The 21,932-nt window shown below is 37.8% G+C and overlaps 1 protein-coding gene across 3 annotated transcripts in view; it reads right to left on the bottom strand.

Moving 5' to 3' along the window:
* Nucleotides 1-21,932, bottom strand: part of TMEM245 (transmembrane protein 245) — an 87,294-nt gene that overhangs the window by 15,055 nt on the left and 50,307 nt on the right. For all 3 annotated transcript variants that reach the window (XM_030011085.2, XM_030011083.2, XM_030011084.2), the window contains 2 exons: nucleotides 20,293-20,415; nucleotides 13,680-13,825 (listed from right to left, as the gene is read on the bottom strand). In XM_030011085.2, coding sequence (XP_029866945.1) covers nucleotides 13,680-13,825; nucleotides 20,293-20,415 — 269 coding nt within the window. The remainder of the gene's footprint in view (nucleotides 1-13,679; nucleotides 13,826-20,292; nucleotides 20,416-21,932) is intronic.

Genomic DNA, 21,932 nt, shown 5'->3' with positions numbered 1-21,932 from the left:
TGTTTTCTGTACTGTAGTAAAATTAACAAGGTATTAACAACTTCTGTAAGTATGCCCAAAAACTACATTTCAGTATACAGGAGGCGAGGCCGGCCTCTGGCTTGAGGCAGGTATCTGAAGTATCAACTGTACTTGAAATTACAATATCTATCTACAACTACAGGAAAGACTCACTTTTTAAACAAGCAGGCACTTTAGATTTTCCCACAGAGACTACAAAGGAAGGGAAGACAGTCTTATTATGGTAACCAAAAGAAAGACAACCACCCAGAAAAATGATTCCAACAGCTAGAATTAATTGCTGTAAATTTAACTGTGTTAGGGTGTAACTGTAGAACTGTTTCTCATTCATAAGAAAGCATCCAAAACTGCCCTTCTAATTTACGCAGTTTTAGCATTTCAGTTCAGAAAAGCATAACTGTTATCCTCAGACTAATTTTATTCAAATTTAAATTCAAGTTCTGCCATGCGTTTTGCTGCTGTAGTCATGCAGCTTGTGAGAAAATTTTACAGTTAAGTCCACTACTCATTACAGATGCACTAGTAGAGTAACAGAAAAGTTAATCATGGACCAACAGGTATGTCCTGGTCTGATGTCATTCTGCAAGTTGATATATAATATATTTCAATAGCAAAATAGTATACACCCCTAAAAGACTGTAAAACAGTACAGCATCTCTCTAGCTTCTTGCATGTAGCACACACAACTAATAAGCTGAAAGAAGGCATCACCCAGTGCTGAGCAGCTGTGAGGTGCCAGTGGTCAAGCAGGAAGCAAGAGGAGGTTGCACCTAATCTCATTCTCCTCCTCTCCTGCTCCTTCGTGTCTGCCTCAACTAGTCAGAAAAAAGCACAGAGGATCCTACTTTGTGGCGAGTGTGGCCCAGGAGAACTCTAAAGTCTCTGAAGACTCGTGTTTGTTACTTCTGTCAGAAAAAACAAGAATCATATCTTAAAGTCTCTAGAAATTCATATCCGTTTGACTTCATGGTTAAGGCAGCTAAAAAAATAATGCTGAAAACACTAGCCAGAATTTCATCAACAGTATGCTTCAGCTACTCTGCATCTGTGATACCAGATCTTAAAGATGATGTGGTATGCTAGTGCAAACGCTGAATAAATTTATTACCATCTGTAAAATGCAGACCTTCCTGGTGAAATTAAGACAGTAAATTAATTTAATCTCTTAATACGTTATTGGCATACATACAGTTTCCTTTTACATACACAAGAGTAACTGTATGTTTCAGAAATCAGAAAATCCAATTGCTGCTCATGTCTCACTTTTGGCACTTTTGTATCTGGATGAACCACTTTACCTGCAAGAGCTTTCATCTGCAAATGTGTAATTTATGAGCATTTCACAGCAATTTGGTGTAAGGCATACTTAGACATACATATTCCATTTTACTTAGCTTTGAAAAGCATGTAAAATTAAAAAAAAAAAGAAATCAGAGGACATGGGTCTTACTTCACATGATTCAGATTAAAAATGAAGAAACTTCTGTCAAATTGTCAAATGTTTCCACATAGCTGGCCTAAGTATTTTTTTTTTGTGAAAGTTCTTTCTACTTAACTGAAAAGCTAGGGAATTTGCTTGTAGATTTCACAAGGGAAAGTGCTACCTTTTCATTTTATGGGTTTGGTGGGGTTTAATGGATTTTTTTTTTTTTTTTCTCTTTTACTGATTTGCCATAAAAAGTCTTTGCTTCTATTGAAGTGAAGTTTACATTAAATGTATGTCCACCTGAATTCAGGTTCACTTCACAGAGCCTGCAGGTAAGGTCTGTTCACCATTAGCGACACAGTAGAATTTCAAGAATTTCAACCTAACGCTACAACAACCCCAGTTGAAAGGAAAGAGGCAGAAAAGTAAAGACTCCTGGGATGCAGAACATACCTCAAGCTTCAATTCAGAGCATCCATTTTTTTTGACCTCAGAGTTAATTTGATTTTCTAGATCTCTCTGTCCCTAGAGCACTGGAGGAAAGAGCATATGGGCTGAAATGATGAGAATTGGAGTTTCCAGAAAGATTAGAGTAAGTATCTAGTAAGTTCAGAAGAGAGATTTACTGGTTACTATACTAAATTTATAATGAAGCCATATTGACCCTGGCCACTGAATGGGTGTAAGAGTAAAGACTAGACAAAAGTGATATTTGTCTTTGGAAACATTTGCAAGAATTAGCATTTCCCTAAATACTTTACAAAACACTTTATAAGCCGTACAGTGGTTTACAATCCAATTAAAATGCAAGTTTGATAACAGGAACAGCCTAAGCCAAAAATACTACTAGAAAAACACAATATCACTCTTTCACCACCTTCTTTACACCACTGACGTTTGGTATTTTCCCATATTCTCTAAGTAGACATTACAAGGACTGTACTGCATCTTTGTTGCAAAATCTTCCTGTATACAGAGCTGACTAATTCAAAATGACACTTTAAGAAACTCCAGCTACTCAATTTCCTTTGAGAATACAACCTTTACATCTTGCAAGTAGAAGGTTCAAGGTATAAAAGCAAATGCAATGCATTCCAACCTTCACAGCAGGTTCACAATTTATTTCAAATCAGGTTAACTCAGAACTGCAAGAAAAGAGCCCTCCCATTCCCTTGTTCTCAAGCATTTATTTCTGCCCCACCCTTCCTCTGTCCACCTGCCAGCACATTCTCTTTTACATGCGACAACAGTTTGTACAATGAATTCAGCTAATACTTATTTTTTTCTGGGTTAGTTTTAACTAACTAGCTCAGCTCTCTACTCCCCATCCAACTTATAGGGCAGTAGCATAAATAGCTGCGTTCACACCAGGAAAGAAGCCAGCACCCTCGCAGCTGGAGGGCAGGACTCTTCTTTGCACAGTGTTGTCTTATCCCAGCTGAAACTAACAGCCGCTGTCACCGTAACTTCAAAGCCAAGTAACTAATTTTTTCCTTCTGACACTACCAAGATCCGTTGCAAAAGACAAGCTACCAGTGACAACCAAAGGACAGCTATTATCTTAAAAAGGACTGAAGTATTCTTCTACAATGATCCCCCAAATTTCAAGTGATCACCGGGAGAACACTGAAGAATGAAATGACTCAAAGAAGTCCTTTTGCAAAAAAACTCTTAAGCTGTTCTTTGACTTCTTTTAAGGGTTTTGTTCTTTTAGGAATAAAAAAGACCCTCATCATTTTTCAGTTTCAAATTACACATGAAAATAAGCAAAGAGCACTAAGATATATTCCAGCTATGAACAAAGCAGAAGTGGAAGTTAAGTGTTTCTTGACAGAATAAGATCATCTCAGGAGCAATATAAATATGCAAACGATTTTCAGAGACAACTCCATGACAAGATTTCAACAGTTTTGCTGTTGAAATTACTTTCTCCTTGGGAATGATACAATTGAACAAAGAGATGTAACAGCTCCAACATATGGAGGCTAGTAATGACACTAATCACATAAAGTGGTATTGTCTAGAACAAAGCACAGGTCCTTGAAATGGTGTAACATGCAAATATTGCACTTCTCAAGGCAGGACAAGGCTCCAGTGACTGCATCAAAACTTCACACTTCTAAACAGTAGTAACAAGCCCAAAGGACACAGCAGCAAACAGACTTTCTTCTCTAACAGAGAAATGGCTATATGCTCTGAAAAAGAACAATTAACATTTAGTCCAACCTCTAAGAAATTCTAGATCTGATTATTTTTTTGCAATACTTTTGTATTCATAATAGTCATTAAAAAATAATTACGAATATTTTGGCCTGTTTTAGTCACATATACCACATAAACTTAGAATTATTCTTCTGAGAAGCACATTTGAGAGCATTAGTTATTTCTGAATCAACTATTTCTAACATTTCCAGATTTTTATCACGAGCAGACCACAATGCTTACTAAGTGCAATACCTAACCATTCTTAATATGGATCTTGGAACATAACATATAAAAAGGCAAACTAGTTCAGACTAAAGGTCTGTCTAGCCAGCATCCCATCTCCAGTAGAGGCCAGAAGCAGATGCTCAGGGAACAAAATAGTACAAACTTAGTTAACAATCCCCCTGAACATTTTTCCAGCCTCTATTTCCACCTCAGGGAATATCATGAACCTCATGCAGGCTGTCCATTTAGTAATCCTCAATTAATATCTATTCTTAGCCCCGTCTAATCCTGCAAGTTGCTGCAGCTCCAACATTCTTTGGCAAGACCTTCCCCTTGTCTACTGCCTGTCGCATGAACCAACACATCTTTCTTATTTTTTGAAACTGCCTGCTTGCTTTTTGATGATCCCAAGATTTTATGTTGGAAGAGACCATGACCAGTCCAACCGAGGCATCCTTTCCACACTGGCTCTGACTCTGCAAACCTCAATTGTGCAATGTCCTTTTCCCAGACTGGAGAGTCCTAACCAGCTCAGTCACTCCTCGTACAGAAACTGATGTATATGTTCATTCCTCTAATCAGTCTTGTTGCCCTCCTAGTTTTCTGAGATGCAGGAACCAGAATGGCACACTAATTCAGGGTATAGGCAAACCACAGACTCACACAATGGCAGTAATATTCTGTGGTTCTGTTGTCTATGTCTGTTGTAACAAATCTAAATGATTGATATGCCTGGCAGATGTCTTTAAGTATTACCAAGCACTGAGCTAGCATGCCTACCTGAAAATACAGCTCTCAGGTGGTAACTGTCAGCACAGAGGGCATCAGTTTATGTGTGTAGTTAGGACTGGTTTTCACCTGCATGCATCACTTTCATCTACACTACATTTCATCAGTCATTTTATTCCCCAGACACTGCTGTCTTCTGAGTTTGTCTACAATCCTGCTGCAATTTCACGATCAGTCCTCATCCTTACTCGCCCAAATAGTTTTGCAGCATCAGTGAGGTGTCCCTCTCTACTTCTTTTCCAGGACAATTATGAATAGATGGGATAGTAGAAGTCCCTACCTCAACACCGTTATTTACTCCTGCCCTGTGTTTCATATCTTTTTAACTGATTATTTATCCATGCAGAAACCTTCTCTATTATCTCATCACTACTTAATTTCCTTGAAAGTCTTTGGAAAGAGATGCTGTAAAAAGCCTTTACGAAACTTCAGTAGAACATAGCAGCCAGATCAACTTATTAAGGGTCTTGCTTGCTGACCACTTCAAAAAAACATGAAGAGTAAGCCAGAACTTCTCTCTGTGAAAACTTGATTGATTCTTTGCAACTAAATCATACTCACCAGGTGCTGGTATGTCCTTAACTTTAGTTCCTACTAAGCTGCACAGTACTGATGTCCAGCTTACATGTCTGTACTTCCTGGGTTCCCTGGAACTTTCTTTTTTAATTATTATTTTGCCCTTGAGTTTTCTTTGGTGAGTTAGTATCATCCACTCTCAGCAATTTGCTATTGCTCATTTTGTCTGTTCCTTCTACAGCCTCTTCTACAGTTACTAATTTCTGAGAGATTGTGCCGCAGCTCACCCATAAGAAGGGTTTTACAATGTGACCCCCTCCACTTACCTTCACAGCAATGAAAAACACAGCACCAATTTACCTCCCCCCTGCAACAGCCTGCAGCAGCCTTGTTGTTGCTGAGTACTCCTTGTCATCCCCCAGCCCCCCTGAGTGCTTCTTGCTTCTGCTGCATATGAAAAATGGTATTTTGGTTTAATAGAATTTTGTGGAGCTTTGAGTAAATGAATCAAACTCCCCCCCCCCCCCCTGCTTTAGGCCTATTTCTATCTGCTAAAGTTTATGATCCTTTTGTTTTCTTCATTTAGCTAAAACTTCAGCTTTTTAAAGGGTAGTTTATCATTTCCTTGGCCTTTGTTACTTTGCTGTTCAGCTATGCAGTCAGTCTTCCCTTTAGCCTTACTCAAGCCTTTCTTAGCTGTTAGCATGCACTGGCACTGTACAATGAGCATTTATTATTCTCCACACCACTTGTAAGGATGTAATTCTTTTAGATCCCCATTTTACTTTGAAAAGTTCATCAATGAGAGCAACAGCTAGCGGGACTCAATAAAGCTCGAGATCCATTGCAGTCTTATATTAAGAAACTCCCAGTCTGTTTAGAATATTACCATTATAAAATTATGAATCACAAGCATAGAGAAGAGGGTATTTCGATTGCTTATGCTGGTGGAGAGAATAAATAATGGATAGACCTTATAATTCAACCTTATAAGACAAAAAGCAAAAAGGTAAAGCTGTGATGTTAAATCTCTGAAATGTTAGGAAATCCTGAATTTTTATATCAGCCTTCATGCTGTCTTCTTACATTTCAATAAATCTGTATTTTAAATAGCAGAAATCTAACCAAGGTTATAATAACATACACTGCAACCTTAAATACACACATAAAGAATTATTAGATATGCAAGCATAAAATCCTGCAATATGTTACACTAAAAATAATTCTCAATAGTATCCCTTTACTCTTAGAAATGCCTAATAGAAGATGTCTTCCCTATACATTTAATAACTATTTCACCAACCCTTGTCTTTCCATCCCTCCCAGTTAGCTACTAGGCCTGCCTTAGAAGCAAAGAGAAAAACTAATTCGCTGACCTGAATTCCAGATGCAAGTTAAGTGTCAGTGTTTTTACTGATACAGCCTATGTCACATACCAACTAAACTTTCATTCAAATAAAGATCGTAAGTTCTGACATACAAATAACTGTTCAAAAAAGTTGGTGTTGTAGAAAAAGCAGCGTATATGCATAATTGCCTAAGTGCAATAAGTAATTGAAGGACTAGTATCTAAGATGTAATGTAGTTACATTATTCTGAAAGACTGCGTGCAAACCTGGTTATGCGCTTACATGTGTGCACACACGCAAATAACCCACATCTATGTGTTTACAGATACCTTCAGTGTTAAACAAAGTGGATAGTCACAGAATTGCAAACTACAAAAATGCACTAAGAGAAATTGCTGTTAGAACATATAGAATTTGCCATCTGGAATATGAAAGAATGGCAGCAAATTGGCACTGCCTGATATAAAACACGGAAGCCCTGAGTAACCTGTCAATGTGTTTGAAAATACACTATACCAGTCTGCATGGTGTAAAGAGAACTGTTTGTTTCAGCATCAGATTATGCAGCATCAGATTATGCCCTTAAATAATCTCATGAATTAGGAATACTAAACTGTAAAATTCCTACAGGCTTTGTGACATACTTGACCCAAATTATGAGTGTACAATAATGAACATCTTTTCATAGTTTCAGGGAAATTTGGAAAAGGAGTACATGAGCAAATAAATTATTTTCTGAAATTTTATTTGAGTATCTGTTTGTATTATTCTTTGAATAACTTTTTAAAATCATGTGTACGTAAAGCAATATACAGAAAGCTGTGTTTAATAAGAACAAGAATTTTTGATATAAAAGAAAAAAGAAACAGAGGTAAAGACAAATCCCTTTTTTTTGCATATGAGAGAATATTTAAGACTAAAATAGTGGTATGAGCGAGTCACATGGTTATTGCTACTAAAACAATCAGCCAATAAATACTACTATCTATCCCACTAGGATAATAAGGTTACAGTTACTGTCAGTTTGGTCCCGCAAACGTACTGAAACATTGCAGCATCTCGTCTAGATTTATAGACTACATTCTACTTTTTTTTCAGGAACTCAACTGAAGCTTTCCTTTCTTCCACGTGATTTAAAAAAAAAAAAAAAAAGTACCTGTTATTCCCAGTTTTAGACTAGAAAATTATTTCATTAAGACAGAATCATTTTCAACTCTATTCCCACCTTGTAACATACACCAGAAGGAGAGCTTATAACGTTTCAGTGAGGTACTGTTAAATGCATTCCTGTGACAAAAGAGATTTCTGCTAGAGATACTCCTGCTACTAAAGAACATATATTGCATGCAAAAATTCAGTCAAAACATAATCAGTTAACAGTTGTCTTTGAAAAATTAATCTGAAAAACATTATTAATGTTGCAGTAAAATAAACAAGATCACACATTTTGCTTTTTCTAAGCATTAGCTTAACATGCTGGAAGATTATTGTTTTCTGTGGGAATTGTATCACCATCTCATTTTCTCCATCATTACTGCCAGGATGCCACAGCAAACCAGCTAGATGTTTAAATAGCTGAGATTTTTTTGTTTGTTTGTTTGCATGGTAGCTCATTTCAGATCTCTTTAAATGTTAATAAATAAAAGTTGAAAAATCAGTAAGAACCTATTTCAGCCATCAAGGCACTATAGGCTTTCTTCATATCAAATCTCTCTTTGTCTTTCTGGCAAATTTCAGTTAGGGATATGATTACTATTTCCCCTTTAGAAACACCTAATATTTTAAGTAACTTTTATATAACCAATGAAAAATCTGATCAAATTTGAGGTGTACGTGGCAAATGAAGAAAATGAAACAAATAATGATAACCGTTCTCAAATTGAAAACAAACAGTACTCATCTTCCTGGCATTACAGAACAAACGCCCACTAACACGTTTCAAGGCATCACTCAAAATACTGATCTGGGTTTAAGACCATGTCACAATGTAATTAGGCCCCACCAAAATTGAAAGCTGCAGTAACTTTAAGCCACAGCCATACCCGTGTGCATGCACTCATGTGAAAGTATCGCACACACTAAATTGCACTGAGGCCGTGACAACATGCAACTTAGTAATGTGCAATATCTCCACCAGAGCAAGCAGAATGGGAGCTTCAGGGAAGAAGGGTATGGTGCATTCAGGAAGAGAACGACATGCTGCTCAGGGAAAGGAAAATGGTTCAGGCAAAGGTGTGCATGCTACTACTTTGGAGACCTGTGAATTGGAGAATTACTGCTTCATCCATTCGGGGGGGTGCGGGGGGGGGGGGATCCAGACAAGAGCACCACCTCCCTATTTAAGGGGTAAAGGACGTAATTCTCCTACTTACGCAGTGAGGTAGGTGACTTAAGAACTGACTTGATTTTACAGAACCTTTCTGAACAAAGAAAATCTCACACCGATATTTGCAGATCATTTCCCCCAACCCTCAAAATACTACTTCATTAATATAATTATAATTACAATGAAAAATTTCACTAATATTGAAAACTAAAATTATCTGAATACACTAAACCGGTCCAAGTGGTTCTCACATTTCTAAAGCAAGTCATCTTCCTAACTCTGAGAGTGCTGCCAAAAGAATTCCTGCAGCTCAACCTACTCTGGCATAACCCTTGTGCCACAGTTGCCAGTCCCCTCTCTACTCCCCTTTCTCCACTGGTTCCTGTAGCTGACTTTCAGTAGTTTTAGTGAAAGAAAATCGTGTATTTACTATATTCACATGCTACTAAACACCACTGCCAGTCAAGGAAGACTACACACGATGAAGGTGCAATACTACCTTCATATTTCATCACATTTTTGTGCTGATCTCCACTTATGTAATATGGAAAACAGGAAAAAATTAAAATTAAAGAAGAAAAAAAAGGACAGAATGCCGGAAGGGACAAAAGGCAAAGGGCAAATGAAGCATTTATCAAGAAGAAGAAATAGTAATGAAGTATTGCCACACCAATAAAGTTAAAACTGGAGTGAGAAAGACCTGAGATTGATTGCAAACCAAAGAAAAGAGAAACAGATAAACCAACTGGGCACGAAAGACCAAAACTATGAGAGAACAGAAACTATTTTGCTACTGAGACATTAGCAGTATTCAGGATTATTACCAGTTTCCTGAATTTTTATTTCCCACCTCATTTGCAGGCAATGACACGGGAAATTCCAGCATGGAATTTGGCACTGTGAATTTTGAATTAGTTGCTTTATTTGAAGTAGCACCAGTACTTCATATATCAGTCAGAAAACCCTGTGGTCATACATGCCTTTGGTAGTGATCTTCCTCCCAGACTTTTTACTGCTTTTTACGGAATCATCAAGCAAATATTGATCTTTCCTCTCCCTCCGCAGATTAAATGCTGCCTTCCCCAAAATGCAAATGATCAGAAGGAGCAAAGGCAGTATATGGCAACAAAGCACATACAAGTGCTTACTCTAATCATCAAAGTTACTCAAAATTGGGAAAAATGATTTATGAATAGTTTGCAAAACTGTATTTGTTCTAAAGTGCAAACACTGTCGGTCCCCTTCTGGAAGATTGCTTGGAGGCTGGCTGCGACAAGTGGGACAACTCCATCAAAGGGAGATACCTGGCGCAAAGGCAAATGCCCACCTTACAAAGAGAATCACATTTGCAACACGGGGAAAGACCAAACCACCAGGAGGCTATGCCTTGTGTTTCCCTTTGCCTCCTTGTCCTGGGAGAAGCCTAGAAAGACTGAATTATGATCCCAGGCTTAGAAGGTCCACACTGAGCAATGGCGCTTCTTGCACCCCTCCCTCTCCTCTCGGTGTCTAAACTCTTAGAAAAGCTGCCCAACTACCACCCAGGCCCTTACTTCAGACGATCCCCAGCATCAGCCCCACCACCGACCTGATGCACACCGACGCTAGCAGCTGCCCTGCGCGTGGGATTTGTCCTGCTGAGCACAGAGCAGTGGTCCTCACGCCATACAGGAGTTCCCTCCTCCTCTCCACGCCTCAACCGTCTGGATGCCGTGGTCACGGGCCTTGCTAAAGTCAGGGTAAATGGCAATCACTGCTCTCCCCTTGTCCCGCTACGACAGTCACCTCCCCAAAGCAAGGCTCATGTTGGTCCCATGGGAAGTTTCATCCCATGGCTTGTAGCAGGTAACTCTTGGATTCCCTTCAAATTCTTTAAAACTCCTGCTTTGTCATCACAGCTGTATCTTTTTTTTTTCCCCACTAGTGAAGTGCAAGTTTAACATCTGTGGTATTGTGACAGAAACTGTTAGATTCAACACTTGGCTCAAAATAGGCTGGAAAGCAGTTCTTACCTCAATACAGCTCATAAATCAATCCCTATGAACAGAGAACTGTCACTGTCTTTGCAATCTCATCACCAAGGGAGTTCGAAAAATATTTGTAAGATCTATAGCTACTTATAGTCCAGACAATAAAAATCACAACACAGCTCTGATGAGAGAAACTGTAATGGGAAAAGGTCTTGGTTTGATTCGGTGCTTGTTGGATAACAGTTTCAAGTTAAGGGATTTCTTGAGCTACAGAAACCATTCGCTGACTGCCCTCCTCCTTTTCCCCTTCCTCTTCTCACAAATAAATGGCAAAGGACCCAAAGGAACAGACTTCCTTGATTGTATCCAAGTTCCCTAGTACTTTTTACAAACATATTTATAAGTAAAAGAGCAACAGAAGTGACTGACAACATGGAAGAGGAGTATTTTCATGTCATTTGGTCCATGAGCAACAGTGATGTAACTGCATGTCTTGCCAGAAGGATCCCTACCCTCTGACAGGACTAGTCAGATGCACTCTTAGCTTTGTGCATGTGCTATGTCCTGCTGAAGAGTGATGGGAGCTGGAACACAGCTGGTGACTTTCAGTATTTATAACCTGATCTTTCTACACTTTTGGTCAACTTGAGTGCATATTTTGAGGCTGAATTCATATTGTGTAATGCTGTCACAGTCTAATGACGAAAGTGACTACAGAAGTTTCATTAGTTGATAATTCATGATACAAATGGAGCCTCTTCCTCCCATCTTACCACCAGGCATTAACATCCATTTTGCATGCCTTTTATAGATGAGGTGAACAAGCCATTTTCACATTTCTACCCCTCTAGCAACAACTCATCTTCAAAAACAAAGGACAGCTGCTACTTTGTCACAAAAGAAATGGTTTGCAGTGGCAATTGTTTTTCATATGGCAACAAATTGGGCACGCATAAACTCATGGGAGTTTGTTACTATAATCTTCATATTTACATACTGAAGATCACAGTAAGTATTGAGTGGAATGCAAGCTAATCTAGAAGCATTACAATAAATCCTTAGGTACAACCGAGCAAGAGAGAGAAACTTCTGAAAAATCTCAGAAAAAGCATTCCAAAGAATTCAAATAAGGCACCAAGTACAGGCTACTCCAAACAAATAAATATGAATGACTGATTCAGGCTACCTTAGTGAACACACAGACTAAGTTCCCTCGCGTATGACAAACAGCTTCACATTCCACATTCTCCCGACACTGGCTTTTGCAGTTACTAATGCATGGTGGCTCTTTCCTACTCATTTTCCTGTGGCTTCTCTAACATTATTTTCTTTCTTTCCACCATTCTAAACTCTGTCAAATATCTTAGGTCACCTGCGTGACAGACCTATAAACTTAAAATTGCATTTAATACAATCCTCCTTGCAGAGTATCCATGTCCAGAGAAGCCATAACCTGGCTTTTGACACTGTTCCCCTCTACCAAGGGCTAAAGACAACAATTCGTGAGACAAGTTTCAGTTTCTAAATCTGCTCACTTTCTTCAGAAGAGACAGAACTGAGATACTAACCACATGATCAATGAAAACTCAATAGCAGTCACTCAAGAGAAGGGCTATTAGCTTTTTGGCAGAATTCCAAATTTGTTGCTGGATTGCCCCTTCATTTCAAATGACTATAGCAGTTATCATTGTTGTTCAAGATCTTACACAGCATGATATAACCTTCTTATTGTTAAAATGTACCCAGAAACAGCTTAATTCCAATAACAGATAACAACGCTCACTTGTAAAGTACACCTAAGAACAATGGCAAACATTCGGCAATGAGTCTGGAAAGCAGTTTTAATACATCTCTGGTTTAAAGTCTATTCATGTTTTATATATATGTGCAGGATGACACAGAAAGCAATGGTGTAAGAGACAATGGCTGTATAGAATTTAGCATGGAGTCTGTTGACTTTGCCCAGTCCATCAACTTTTTTGAAAAACCGAGCTATGACTTAAACACCTTATTTAAAATCCATTTATCACATTACCAACATGTTAGTGTTTCAAGCTGCTAACAGGTGAAAGCTGACAGTTTCAGTCATCTGTGATGAATGAAATACATTACTGTACCACCCCAAAAATTGCTTTATTGTGAGATCTCAGTGAACCATATTTAAAAACACAAAAAATCCTCCTTCAATTACTGTAGTGGTTTAGAGGTGAAACATAAGAATGGTAATTAAGCATGAAACACTGTGGATGCACTCTGGAGATGCAGTACTGTAGTGTTTTAAGTGGGATAAGGAGAGCTCTCCCCTGTTGTTCCCTTTGGTGTAATTTGGTTCATGGAGATCATGAACTAGATTTCTCTCAGATGAAAATGAACTGGAAAATGCACGCCAGGAGCATACATAATACACTCCAGCTGCAAATGGGTACTTAGTCCCCAAGATTAGACTAAAAATAGTTCAAACTAAATAACTCTGAAATGTGTACAGCACAGATGTCAGGTCCTCCATTTCAACTGTTTTGCTGTATGAATCTGCTACTACTGAGCTGTGCCAGCTGTTAATGCCAACATAGCTGCAAACACACTGCTTCCCGATACGTTAGGGATGTCACGTGTATCAGTTTTATAAAATACTAGTATTCACTACAGACCTCTGAAATTTTTTTTAGGCAAGTCCACTCAAATTGCTCTTTTAACAATCAAGTGGGAAAAGTCATCAATGCTAGGTTCTTGAAAATCTGTGAGATTTGCAACTCGTCTTTCAAACATGAGCTGTCGCAATTGCTAAGTATTTGTAGTTGAACATGAAATTCAAAAAAGAATTTTCCAGAAAGGGCAAGAAATCAACAACATACCTTATTGCTTCCTCCACCGACTGGCCGACTATATTTGAGGAGGGACCTGGCTGAGACAAAGGTGTCAGGCTTATCACCCACTTCACTGGCTTGTAGTACTCATCACTGGAACTCAATAGGTAGAAAAGTGTGGTCAGAAAAATCACCTGCAAACCAAATTCGAGTTTTAAATTAGAAGGCAATAAATACTTTCCAGAACTACAGCATGCAGCTATGCTTCAGGTATTGAACTTCATTGGAAAGGCACAAAATACAATTCCACAAGCTTGGATTTAGAGAAACACACACAGCTACAAGAATAATTTTCTCTCCTCCTCCACAAAGAACTTTACAGTTACAGCTAAACATTATAAAACTTCTAGCCCTGTTCAGCCTCTTCCCAAAGTCACATCTAGATCAAACAACTAGAATGTTGTTGATTCAGATCAACAACATTCTAGTTGTTGGTTTTTCTTCCCCAGCACATTTAGCAGATCAAAGAATTACTGAATAGTAATATCTATTCTTAAAAAGCCCCAAACAACCCACCACCAAAACACCACTAAATAAATCTGAGTTGTCTCAAGAGTCATTATGCAGCTGGATATCAGATATGAATTAAACAAAAACTCACAAACAGAAAATTTATAATATTTATTAGGCTGGCAATCCTGATTCATTACTCCTGTGAGTTTGAAGATGAGTCTCAGCAGAAGTGATGGCAGTTCCACTGTTTCAATTTAAAGACAAAAAAAATACAATCAAATTATATTAGCTTCCTGTAAGTTGCAGTCCACTATGTTTTCCTTATTTTCCTGTCAGTGGGCTCAGCAACTTCTTGGGCTAAGCATACATCACAAAAATGTGTCCATCCACATCTTAATCTTTTGATAAGCCAAACAGCCTGACCTCCATGAGTCTCTTACGTTCAAGCATTTTATCCAGTCTGCAGACACCTCATGCCCTTTTCCTGCATTGTCTCTGAACACGCTCAGAGAAAAAAAATGCAGACAGCACACTACCAGTACCATTACCAGTCTCAAGAATGACATCCATTTGTCGCTGTTCCTAATTCCTTTCCACTCAGGCAAATGTTACTACTACCTCCCCCGACCCTCCCAGCCTTTAACTTGAAAGTCACACTCAGCTGTTCACCTACTGTGACCCCTTTCCAAAATATCATATATAGGTTTAGGCTGTATTCCATCTTCCCAGGTGTGTAACTTCTGCCTTGGGTGATAAACCAACCTATCTACTAAAACAAGTCATTACATCAGCACATTTAAACAGTATACTGTTAACATTCATTTTGAGATCATAAAAACAAACACACACACACACACAAAACCAAATCCCCCAAACCCCAACCCTGAATTAGGCCTTGGTTTAACAGGAAATAATCCAGTGCCAGTAGCAACATCAGCTATGTTTTGTTACAATTTCAAATGAGTAAATCTTAAAGCTTGAATCAGATTTTAGCATCCTCTGTAATGCTGCAACTATGGTTATTTTCTCCTTGATAGGGCCTGCCATTTCTCCAAAGCTACTGTAGTATTTCCTAATTTTGCTACAAAACTCCCTATACTGAAACAGGCATCCAGGTGGTGTTTTGTCTTCCTTCCACTGGGATCTGGCTACAGATCCTTCTTGCAGTGCAGTTTTCAACACAGATAGCAGCATATTGCTCTAAGTACAACCTCCACTCATCCTGACACTCTCAGAAAGCAAAGTGAAAAACAGCTCCACTGGATCTTGTTTTATTAGGACTGCCTCAGTTAACTTCTGAAGATGTTGCCTCTTGAAAAGAATCCAGCAGCCAGGGAATGAGCTAATGAACTGCAGCAAACAAGCAAAGCTTGATTCCCTGTGGTATGAGAAACATACAGGGCTGACTTGAGACAGGCTATGAATAAGAGCTTAGGGATTAGTTCAAGAGGCAACATGCATAGCACCTGTACCGACTTGAAAAGCTGTTCTTCCCCAGTGTTCACAGAAGAAACTTGCTTTCTTAGGTAGTAACAGCACACCAACATACACATACCTATCTGAACTGTAGAAGCCAAAGTGACAGCTGAGGATGAACAGCAATGGAATAAAATGATGTTAAACTAAACTACAAGCTAGGAAAAAATACAAACCTAACTCCTTCTGTTAAGACAAGATGCATGTAACCACAGCACCATACAAAATCAACTGAATTTTAGATTACCTGCATTTTGAGAAATCAACATATTTGCTTTAGCTCAATAGGTACGGAAATGCAAAAAGAAGCAGTAGTCACAGAATATAATAATTTATCGTGAAGTGGCTTGCTGACTCTTCAAACAAGTAGAATAGCTTCAACAGTACATTCAGCAGGAAAAAGATATGTCCTACCCTGTATCAACTGGAGTCTGAAAGTTTTCAGACCTCTTTCACAGGGTATCTGAGATTTCAGATATTACCTAAACTGTTTCCTAAGCAACAATTCAAGATCCTGCTGATGACTATGAGGAGGAATTCACCAAAGATAAAATAGTAAGATCTCTCCATTGTTAAACAATTCATGGATTACTATTTCTTGCAGTAGAATTTGTTCTGTAGCCCAAAATGTTGAATACTCTAATTTGAGTGGGGATAGACTGAATTCAAGGAGAAAGCTACAAGTAAACACTCTATACTAAAATGGTAATTCAGCATTTCCATATATATCAAGAAAATACATGACTTAATTGCTTGTGCATCAGGTCCATAGACTTGGGAAATATTTTTGTATCTGCCTTTCATACTCAATTTTCTGCTCAAAAGCTTTGGTCTTGGGTTCTTTTTTTTTTTTTTTCTTTTTTTTTACAGCATCAAAAAATTTGTGTGTTCCCCACAGGACTGTGGATACCCATCAGCCAAATGGAGCTTTTCTCTTCTGATCTTTGTAACAGAGTATGAGCAGAGTGTGCATATATACATGCACACACAAAGGCATACATATACATCCATGTGCATGTGCGTGCAGATAGGATCTTGTATTCAGAAGTGAAATAGAAGTGGCACTCTTGTAACTAATGATGAGTTTTCAAACGCCTGTTGAGGATCTAAATACAGTCTTACTGGATCATAGACGGATATGCTGCACAGATTACTTCCTACTGAATGTTTTGATGGAAGATGTATTTTTCAAAATAGAGGTTCTGAACAAAGTGTCTATTATTTCTGTTCTAAAGTGCAATATTTTAAACCATTTATCAAAATAAAACTCACTATTTAAATATTTATTCAAGATGACTAAAACTGGACTGAAATGTAATCAGTTGAAAAGCTAACCACTTCAGGAATTGTCTTGTTGGAAAATTTAAATTAGTTTGTGCCACTTCAAACTAGTAAAAACTCTTCTGTAGCAACTAAGAATCCTGCAAAATGAAAAAAAAAAAATAGGAGTACAGTTAAAGCTGGAGTAGTGCTTTCTTTTAAACACAGCTCTACCTAGACATAATTTAAAAGAATTCCTTCTGTTTCACATTTAGAGAAAAAAAAAACAAACAACCAAACCAAACCTCCCTCAGTAGCCCATTAAATATATCTTTCATCAAAACACAGACATGGCATTTTCAAGAGTCAGCTTTTTCAGCTGACACTACTGGCTGGACCATAGCAACACACAAAATGTGCTCAAATGCTGCCTATCTAGCTTTAGGGTTCAGTCCATTCAAAATGTAAAAAATCCATTCCAAAACTGCATTAAAAAAAGGGAGATGGGGAAAGGATATTGGGCCAGGTAGCAGTCAAAGATGCAGCAACTAAACTAAAACAATCAAAAACTCTGAAACTATTTGCCCTCACATTCAAAACGAACTTTATACAAAAGCTCTTTCTCCTTACTGGAGAATAGTGAGTTTTCCCAGGAAACCATGAACTTCTTAATTCAATACTTTCCAAAAGAGAGCAAAAAACAGCTCAGCTTAAAGAAAAACTAAACTGTTAAAGATATCCACCCCTGGAAAGTAAATTATTGAAAAAAACCTTGCTACAGCAAAAAATGTAAGTATGCCTTGAGACCCCAGAAGAACAAGAACCGTTACGGTCACACTTCTGGTATCCTCCTCCTCACCTGGAAGGTATTTTTCTTTAGCTCTGAAGGAAGGAACACGAATAGCAGGTAAATCTAACAATGACATAATACCAAATGGGATTCAGTAACAATGCACATCACAAAAGTTAAGAAAGCTGCAGTGATTTATCCTAGGGTCACATCTGGATTTTTGGTGCTTATTGCATTAAGCTGTTGCAGGAGGGAAAGACAAAAGAAAAAAAAAAGGCACAAGGAAAAATTAAGAAGCATTTATATTATTTCTTCATGAACTCCATGACAGTTCATTAAGTTATCCTAAAAAGTGCTTTAAGGTTCAACTAAATTCTCACAACAACTAGCATTTTCATTTACTTACTGCCTCAAATAATGGACTGTATTAATCTTTATTTAGTGCAGGCTATTTACTGAATAACCTAGATTTAAGTCCTTTCTCTTTCAGTCACAAGCTGTTAACAAACCCAAACTAAACCCTACTAAAACAAGTTCCATTAATTTATCTTTTTGTGTTTTAAGAAAATCTGTTTAGTTTTTATAGCAAGAACCTTTGCGAAAGACATTCATAAAGATGAGAAACCATGCCTCTGAATAGACACAACAGCCTATGAAACATACAGTGCAAACAAGATGAAGTTATAGCAGTCTCCCACAGTGTTTAACAGCATTAGTAACTAGTCTCCAGGTACGCATGCAAATTTTAAATGCCTTCAAAAGAGGTAGTTCATACAGTTACAAGAACACCAACACTTAACACGACATTTTCTGTGCATAGAAATGGAGGTAAGTATATCCCTTTACCTTGGTGTATTTGAAGTACAGTTAACAGGACAAAGTTGTTCAGGGATTGTTTTGCCTTATTTCTTAAAAGTTGAAGTATTTCTAATTTATCAGTTCTGCTGTTTGCATTTCAAAGTCTACCATTATCAAGAATCTACAGAAAGAACCTATACGTGTATTAAAACAAATCTTTCCTATATATGTAAGATCACTAGGAGTGCAAAAATGGAAGCTCATGGTCAAATCCAAGAAACCAAGAGTGCAGGACTGATGTGTTTTGGTTGGGAAAGCCTTATACGACCATTTTAAGCTAACATGTTCAACCTACAACAGAAGTGGAGGAAATAGAGCAGCCTTTAGGGCATCTAAGCTTTCAAAGTTTCCAACACAGCAATATCCCAACTAGCTCTGCTAAACCAGCTGACTGCACAGTGCCCCAGCAAGTGGCAGGACCCTTCTGACAGACAAAAAGGCAGGATCACTCATGACAGCAACAGCATGTAATGAACTTGGTAGAGGCCATTGGGCATCTGGAGCTAAATTTTGTGTGTGAGCAATGAGCGCGTTGAAATTATCTGCAATTATTATCCAAACTTGTCATTTTTAAGTATGCTAACTTCTCAGATACTGTTTTCAATGTGTCATCATGGGTGAATTGTGGGCCAAGGAGAAGAAATGAAATATTACCATGCAATCTTTTCTTTACTAACTGAAAGATAACTAGAGAACAACAAAATTAAGTGGCAGTGATTTTCTTCAGTTCAAGACAGCCATTCGATTAAGTCTTATTGTGATCTTAAATACTGAAAAGAATCCACTTTGGTGCCTTGAAATGGCATTATTTCAATTTTGCAGCTTTGACTACAAAGACCTCCCTCCTGAGCAAGCACCGACGAAGGCAATGAAGTTAAACTGGCAAAACTGTTTTCTAACAAATGTTTTTGAATCCTGAACTAAATGTGAGGACATGGATTTCAGTCAAGCTTCCAAGATCAGTATCTGTTTAGTTAAACCAGGAAAAAGTCCCAGGCTAGCATTTTAGGAGATTTTTACTTTAAGTAACACCTGTCATAGCAAATAAGAAAGAAGTTACCTCTCATTATAAATTACTCCACACGGCTGTGACATTTACAAACAAAAGAAACTATAAACATCTAGCTCACATAATACACTAAAAAGTAATACATCTGTTAAAGAAAACACCTTTAATAAAAAGGTTTCAGAGACTACTACTCAGTGTGGGCAATAACATTATTAAGAATGAACTTTGTGTAGAAAGTGTTCTGTGAAGAACTCACATAGGTTAAATAAAAAAAACGCAACCACCCCCTCACACAGATTTGTTGAAGACACTTCATTAAAAGAGGGAATATAAGGTAATCCTTGTGAAATAAATACTTTGGCTGACATCTCCCTGTAACAATTTTTCCTCTCTTCAGAGAGCATTGGCTTGTTTAAGGATATGCTTATGAGGACATGCCGTAAGATTTCAGCAGTTATATATGATAACACAAGTTACAGCTCAGTATCTTCAAGGCCAGAAACAGAAGTTTTCCATGAATAGAATGATAGGAAGACTGCTAGCTCCTTAATGTGGAAGTTACACAAATCTTGCCCTTTGCCTAGAATACACCCCGAACAAGAGATTTGAAAGTTGCAAAATCTTAAGGAATTTTGATATTAGATAAGATTGGATGATGTTTTCAATGCTTCAGGTTTGATTTTTCTTTGTTACAACATGTGCAATTAGGTTCCTTCAGCAAAACAGACCATCTAAACTGATGACATACTACTTACCACTGAAAGCACAAAATTGAGAAGAGCTGTCCCACTATGGAAGAGGATTGTCACTAATGTTGTAACTGTAGTAAACAACAGGCTCACATTGCGACTCATCACTATCCACAGAGACTCCAGGATCTGGAACAGGAGGGGGAAGAGAAGACAGTCAGGCACCAGATAGTATTAGCTAGGACAGAGAATTGCTTACAGTGATTCATCTCCATCAAGCCATACAAAGAAGACATTTTTTAAAAAAAAGCATCTTCCCTCACTCCAGAATTACAGCACGTAATGTCAAGTGAAAATGTCTACTTTACCAAAGACAAGTTTCTAGGTAGATGGTTACAAGGTTTCAGAATTTTTCTCCCAGTGCTCAAAATTATTTCACCATGCTAAACTGCAAAAAATCTAGATGCTGTGACACTTGTTTATTGCAATTAACATCACCATCAGTTGAAAGCAGATCTTGTCTTGGGAGAGAAAACTCATCTTTTCAAAAGCAGAAATGCTAAAACACAAAGACGAAGGAGTAACACCACAAGGTAGAAATAAATCTGAAGACAGCTTCAAATCAAATAATAAAATTACTAGTTTAATAAATTTGTTCTAAAAATGTTTTTACAGTAATGAGATACAATTTTTATAATGTCTGCAGACAACTACACAAGTTGTGATTTCGAGGAGGGATGCACCAGTTAGTCAAGCAGTTGTGGAAAATAAATCAAACAATGCTAGACAATCTATTGAATTTTGTACTGGCTTGGGGAACTGACTGCTGATTAGTTACAGACAGTAAAGAGTAGTTTTGAGACATGCCTTTAAACACAGAATATCCATGACAGCCAAATTAGTTTATGTACGGATGCAGACACATCAATCTGAATAAGGCAGCAACTTCATGAGACGTTAAGGACATAAAGGCATGGCATGGCGCATGGAGGCATCCTAAACACAAGGCACAGTAGTTTTGTAACAAATATTTCATTCAGAAGGAATATTCTAAGACTATATTAGTGAAAGTGATTCAAACATATAAAAGAAGCAAGGTTACAAACAAAAAGCCTTACCTTCTTTCAGACTAATATAACTGGAAAAAAATGTAAAAGCTCTGACACATAAGCCCTTCTCCAGGCTCAAAGCTGTAAGTGAAGACTTCAATACTAGCAACAGTTACTCTTGGTTTAATGAGTATCTTAATCAATTAGACTGAATTAAAACAAAAAAAAGCCAAAACCCCAAAACAACAACAAAACAACCCCAACAGTAGCTGGCTTTTGCAGAGCAGGCAAAGGAGTGTGAGCCATCTGATTGCCTCTCCTTCGGAACTGAGTGAAAGATATGGAAGATAATTTATTAAGCATAAACTTGGGAGGGAATAAGTGCTGGGGAAGTGACAGGGAATTACAACACATAGTAAAACCAGAAAGATCTGCTTAGTTCATGCTTCTTGCTATTTAATGAGAATTATGAATTTTAAGGCTTATCTTTTGAACAGGTTTTATTAGTCTCTCTTGAGAATTCAAGTGAGGTTAGAAGTGAAGAGGATATTCTGCTGAAAAACATTCTTCCACTGGTACTTGTCCTCTTCCATCTTCTATGGATTAAGAATTCATTCTGGGGGTGCAGCAGTGGTATAATTTCATGCAGCCACCAGG

The sequence above is a fragment of the Aquila chrysaetos genome, chromosome 4 (assembly GCF_900496995.4).
Source record: "Aquila chrysaetos chrysaetos chromosome 4, bAquChr1.4, whole genome shotgun sequence".
NCBI classification, from domain to species: domain Eukaryota; kingdom Metazoa; phylum Chordata; class Aves; order Accipitriformes; family Accipitridae; genus Aquila; species Aquila chrysaetos.
The sequence above is the reverse complement of the archived record's forward strand: the minus strand, read 5'-3'. Positions and strand labels throughout refer to the sequence as shown.